This window comes from Macrosteles quadrilineatus, unplaced genomic scaffold (assembly GCF_028750875.1).
Source record: "Macrosteles quadrilineatus isolate MER2022 unplaced genomic scaffold, UCM_ALF_1.0 Scaffold_6__1_contigs__length_79288215, whole genome shotgun sequence".
NCBI lineage: Eukaryota > Metazoa > Arthropoda > Insecta > Hemiptera > Cicadellidae > Macrosteles > Macrosteles quadrilineatus.
The window spans coordinates 26,011,895-26,017,614 of record NW_026542599.1 but is presented as its reverse complement, the minus strand read 5'-3'; the positions used below and the strand labels follow the sequence as shown (position 1 = coordinate 26,017,614).

Below are 5,720 nucleotides of genomic sequence, written 5' to 3'. Positions count from 1 at the left end.
GCCCTTTTCCACCCAAACTACTTCACTGATATTTATGATTGAGGTGTAATTTTAAATCTTATGATCCTCAGCTCAACGCAAAATGGTATTTAAAACTATATGTTGATAAAGGGCTTCAAAAGTAAGACCCTTAAGGATTTGATTCATTTCCAGACAGTGATTTAAATGGTTGACCAACTTTCACATAGGCCTACAGTAACAGCTAACGGCGCACGCATGAGCGCGAATCGGAAGTGTTTATCACAATAGATTGACCAATACGATTTTAATACTATTTAAAGGTTCTTCCAAAAGAAGAGAAACCAGTTAACATTGTAATAATAACTCTTATGACGTACGGTATGGGAAATATTTTATTCATTGAATGATCAACCATATTTTGTAACTTATGCAATACTGATGGTACCATTAGTCTGTGCTCGTGGTTGTAACAGCTGTCGTGTGGATGCGGGGAGGTGAGGGGGCTCTTTTCTAAAAACATTAGTCAGTTTTGCTGTCACATAAAATCGCTGTCAGTGTTTATTTGTTTGTTTACCTTTTTACTTGTAAACAGTTCAATGTTTTGTTTGTGATATTCTTAACCTTTTTTCACGTTTCGTTTTTTTTTTTCTTAATTTAATATACACACACATTTTTCTAATTTTGTACCTTTCATTATCATTATTAGGTGTACAATTTGAGAATCCTTCTAATTATGTTACAAGATGAACATAATAACATAGCATAACAACAACATAATTTAAACAAAAAATCGGAACCTCAAGTCGCAATTGGAAGGCCAAGTTAATAAAGGTGACTATCCTTCTTAGGGATTAGAAGAATGTGACTGCTCCCATCGAGGGAAAACATGTGAAAACAAACAAAATACCCATAAAATTGCTGAAAAAGACAAAGATTTCACGTCAGTTCTAAACTACACCACAAAAAGGTATGACCTAAGGGCCTAAATTAGTATTTGACGTTAAAATACTGAAATATGAGAAATGTGAAAGAATGAGAATATGTGAGTTGGATCACTTCATGCTGATCGCTCATTTGCTGAAGTAAAGTGATAAGAAGATCGGGATCTTGGATTAGAGGAGAAAATAAGAACACGAGAACAATTTATTTATTAACCACGACCATTCATAGGCCTACTGTCTCGTTGAAATGTGGAGTTCTATCGCTTATGGGTTACTCGTTGACGAGGACGGTTGTAAAATGAGTGGACTTTCCTAATTTACTGATTGTTGCTAAATTTATAACCTTTGTTGTTTGGTTATTTTCACAAGGTCTTAGTATAAATATGTTTGTATACTTAATTAAAGTCTATAATCATCTTATTAACTGGATGCTTTATTAATTCATTTACCCATATCCAAATGTAACTGAAGGATTATTTTTTGTTCAGATTTCAAAAATATAAACCACTTTGACAAATCTTGTAAAATTGACGACTACTAAAAGACTTCTTTAAGCTTATGACTGATTTTTATCTAACCGTGGCTGTATTATCATAAGCATATAATATCAAACTGAAAATAAATATAAAACACCAGTAAAAGCAAATGTAGGCCTAAATAGTTGAATGATAAAAGTTGATTAACAAATTTTAATTTATTAACTATTTACAAGGTAAGGCCTGTATATATTTTAAACGAGGTTTTCAATGTCACTCATGCATCGTCTTCTTCGTCACTGCTGTCGCTGTTTCCTACTGATATGACCATTGATTCCACGAGGTCGTCGATCCGCGGCTCAGCTAAAGCGTAATTATTTTCAATAGTTTTTACATGGTCGCACTTGTTTTTCCACTCTGTTGCACCAATGATATCAAATTTTTCCTGTGCCAATGAACGGATGCTCTCGAAGCTACAATTTACGTTTCTGCTAGCTACGTAACCTTTTACTTCAGCCCAAATAAGTTCTATTGGGTTTAGATCTGGGTGGTAGGGGGGGAGACGAAGAATAACATGGTCAGTACCCGTGAGTAGTTCATCAATTTCATATCGAATGAATCTTGGTTTGTTCAGCAGTACAAGCTTATACAACTCAGGAACCAGCATTTCGTTTGAATATTGTATTCCATGTTTGATTAGCCAGTCCTTCATTTCTTGTTTCCTACTATTTGATGTGGGTGCTTTGTCTAATTGCGCATTGTGATAAGGTGCGTTATCTACAACTATCAAGGACTTCAGTGATATGTTCGGCAGAAGTTTCTCTTTCATCCACTTGATCATGGTTTCCTTCCTGACATTGTCGTGATAATCACGCGTGGCGCTCGATGCCTTCCACATCGTCAATGCGTTAGGGACAAAACCAGCTTCACTTCCTGCATGAATCATTATTAGGCGTTGTCCTTTAAAAATGGGTACCGTACACGCATTCCCTTGGTTGAGTTGTCAGACCACGATAGACTTGAAACATGGCTTGTTAAAATATATGATTCGTCCATGAAAATAATAGTACGACCCTCATTTCTGAAACGTTTGACTGCTCTCAAATAAGAAATTCTCTTTTCCCGGATTTCGTTTGTCTCAATCAGCATTTTTCGGTTGTTCTGCGTTTTCCTCCATCTGAATCCAAGCTCCTTCAGAATTCTCCTAAGGCTTGATTTTGATCCTTTGAAATCTATCTGTTTTTTTAGTTCCTCGTGTAGTAAAGAAACTGTTGGTAGTATTTTATGTTGAATGTGGAACTCATACACCAAGCGTCTTATCAAAGCCTTATCAAAATCATCCACTCCAGTGACGGGCCTTTTTCTGCTTTCTTTTAACTTACTAGGAGTACAAAAACTTTTGTTGCTATCATTGTCATCATGTATTAGTAGTGCTTTAAGTTTGCCATTAATCTTCGTTATGACTCGCTCCGAGACCCCTGTTGCCACTGCTGTTCGGGTGCGAGCTTTTGCCAAGGGAATGCTTACAGCTTTATCGTCAGCCTCTTTTTTCATAAACTGGTAAACATTGCTTACTATTTCCCGACTCTGTCCGTTCAGCGTCCTACCCTTCAACTTACTTTTCACTCTGTCACACATAATTCTATGTATGCCGAATACGTTAAAACACAGTATTAAACAAAAAACACAGTTAAACTAAACTAATCTTTCCGTTAAACACACTCTGCTATAATAATATTTAGAAAAGAATATAAATATTTACTTTTTTCAATCAGGTGATTCAATTAGAAATTCGATTATTCCAGCTAGAAATTTTATAGACGACTATTGGTGTGAGTGAGACCATAATGGAGTGAGTGAGCCCAAGTTTTATAGAATGGCTAGTAGCGTCAGATCCGCGCGCACAGACTAATGACACTGTCTGTAGTCATTATTGCTTTTACACTTATTACTCACCAAAAAAGCTAAAGAGCTAAATGCTCAAAATTTTTATTACTTCAATCTATTTATCGCAGTTATATGAATTAGCATAAGCCTTGAAAGTAACCGTCAATGTTGACGGGTTTCGCCTAATTCTGTTCTGTATACTACCTTAAAATGCCTCATTTTAACATTTTACTGACAGGAAACCTGCTTATTCACTTCCAGATGGTATTCTTATGAATGAATCTTTTGAACACTTATTTATTGACATAAAGTTGACAAGTTTTGTTTTAAGGCAGGATTTTTCAATAAGACTTTATACATTCTCTGAGTATGCGAATGTGCTGCAATGGGGGTATTTAGGCGTATATATATATATATATATATATTAAAAGATATTAGGCTATGCTTAAAAAATTGAACGTGGCCATTATTTTGAATTTTAATAATTGTCTTATTTTAGGTCTTTAAGAGAAAATAGTTTAAAATCCTTTCTTAGTACGCATCTAAAATCTTAGAAACAATTTTTTTTTACTACTAGGTGATATGCAAAATTTACCATTATTCACCTGACTTTTATTGATACTCTTTCTCAATTTAACAGTTTACAACTGAGTTTTGGTTTACCAAACAATTATTACTACTAGGCCTACATTGAATAAACTGGAAGTTCACCACAGTTTATTCACTTTATCCTTTAAGAAATGTGTGTAAAAACAATGGTTCAGTACGATGTAACACTTGACCATGTGAAAAGTACGCAATATTATATTATTTTCATAACTTTTTCATCTCATAATATTACAGTTGCAGACGATCTATTCATGTTTTCACAACCTGACTTAAAAATTAATCTGTCGAGTACTACTCACATTTCACTTTTAAACTGTTACTGTATAGTGTAAAAGTTGGTCAACCATTGGAAGCACCTTCTAGGAATAAATCAAAGGCTTTAGGGGTCAACCTTTTGAAGCCCTAATCGAAATATCCTTTCAATTACCATTTTGTGCTGCGCTAGATCTTAAGCTTTTAATTGACATCTCAATCGTAAAAATCAGTGAAGTAGGTCGGGTTGAAAAGGACTGTTACAACTTATTGAATTACAAATATGGATAATGTTAAAACAGACATCGACATATCGCATGTTTAATACTGGATATAAGAAGGTAAAGAAATTTATAAAATAAATTACAACAATGAATATTGGCCGATACGCGGCAGAGCTGACCACGGGGGGTAGATGTCTGGGGGTAAATGTCCGGGGGTAGATGTCCGGGGGTAGATGTCCGGGGGTAGATTTCCAGTCGCGGGCTGTTTCTCGAACGTGTATAAGCCCCACCCCTCGTGACGTCAAAATGACGTAGGCGTTTTTTCATGGGGGTAAATATCCGGGGGTAGAAATCCGCTACCCCTTTCGTGCCTTCACGTTGCAAATCTGGAGTGAGACAAAGTAATTAGAGTGAGACAATGTTAACATTGTCTCACTGATGAGCGAATTGGCCACTTTGCTTTCTCAAATAAGTGAGAGAACATGTACATTGTTAGGTAACTGTAGGAAAAGGTTATTTTCTGTTCCTTGGTTAATGATTCCCTCATAGGTAACTATGCACCAATGCATATCAGCTGATCGAAAATTAAGTAAAGAAAACTTTGATACCAACGTGTAAGCATTGATACCTCCTATGGTGTAACTCTGTCGTTAAAACGTGTCTCCCGGCGTTTTTTATTTTATTTTTTTTATATTATATTAATCATCACTTCCGCTTTTATGTTGGTTACCTACCTTTTTATTGTAGACTACACAAGTCTATTTTATATTAGGGTATTTTGTTTACATTATTTGCTTTTATTTATGTTTACAATCCTAGAATACAAGCAATAGCTTACAAATATATGATGGTTAATTGTGGTTAAAATATCTGTAAAGTTGGCAAAATACAGGGTTTCCATAAAATAATGGTGCGGTTTAATTATGAAATAAAAAGATAACGAGAAGAGGTACAAAAAAACTATTTATTTTATTGGATTCCTTACATTAAAAAGATTTTATACATATCTAATAAAGCTCGACATGGCCACCATTCCTAGCCCTGCAGACGTCCAAACGATAATCTACTTCAGCCCACACATTTTGCAACATTTCTTTTGTCACCGTTGAAACTGCATGAATGATTCTTTCCCTTAGGTGGTCCAAATTGCAAATTTTTTGAGCATATACTATGTTCTTTACATGACCCCAAAGAAAAAAATCGCATGGAGTCAGGTTCGGGCTCCTGGGGGGCCATGCTATAGGACCGCCTCTTCCAATCCACCTGTTCGGGAACTTAACATCTAAAGCATCTCGAACAATTGTTTTATAATGTGGAGGTGCTCCATCCTGCTGAAAACAAAGGCTTTTTGCATTTTCCATGTCGTCAAG

The 5,720-nt window shown here is 35.4% G+C and overlaps 1 protein-coding gene across 1 annotated transcript; it reads right to left on the bottom strand.

The window, feature by feature from the left end:
• Positions 1 to 1,655: 1,655 nt before the first annotated feature.
• Positions 1,656 to 2,324, bottom strand: LOC128997410 (uncharacterized). Its single transcript, XM_054423048.1, has one exon. The coding sequence runs from the start codon at positions 2,322 to 2,324 to the stop codon at positions 1,656 to 1,658; it is 669 nt and encodes a 222-aa protein (XP_054279023.1).
• Positions 2,325 to 5,720: the final 3,396 nt, after the last annotated feature.

Excerpts from the sequence above, each read along its gene's own strand:
- LOC128997410 (XM_054423048.1), bottom strand. The coding sequence starts at position 2,324 with ATGATTCATGCAGGAAGTGAAGCTGGTTTTGTCCCTAACGCATTGACG.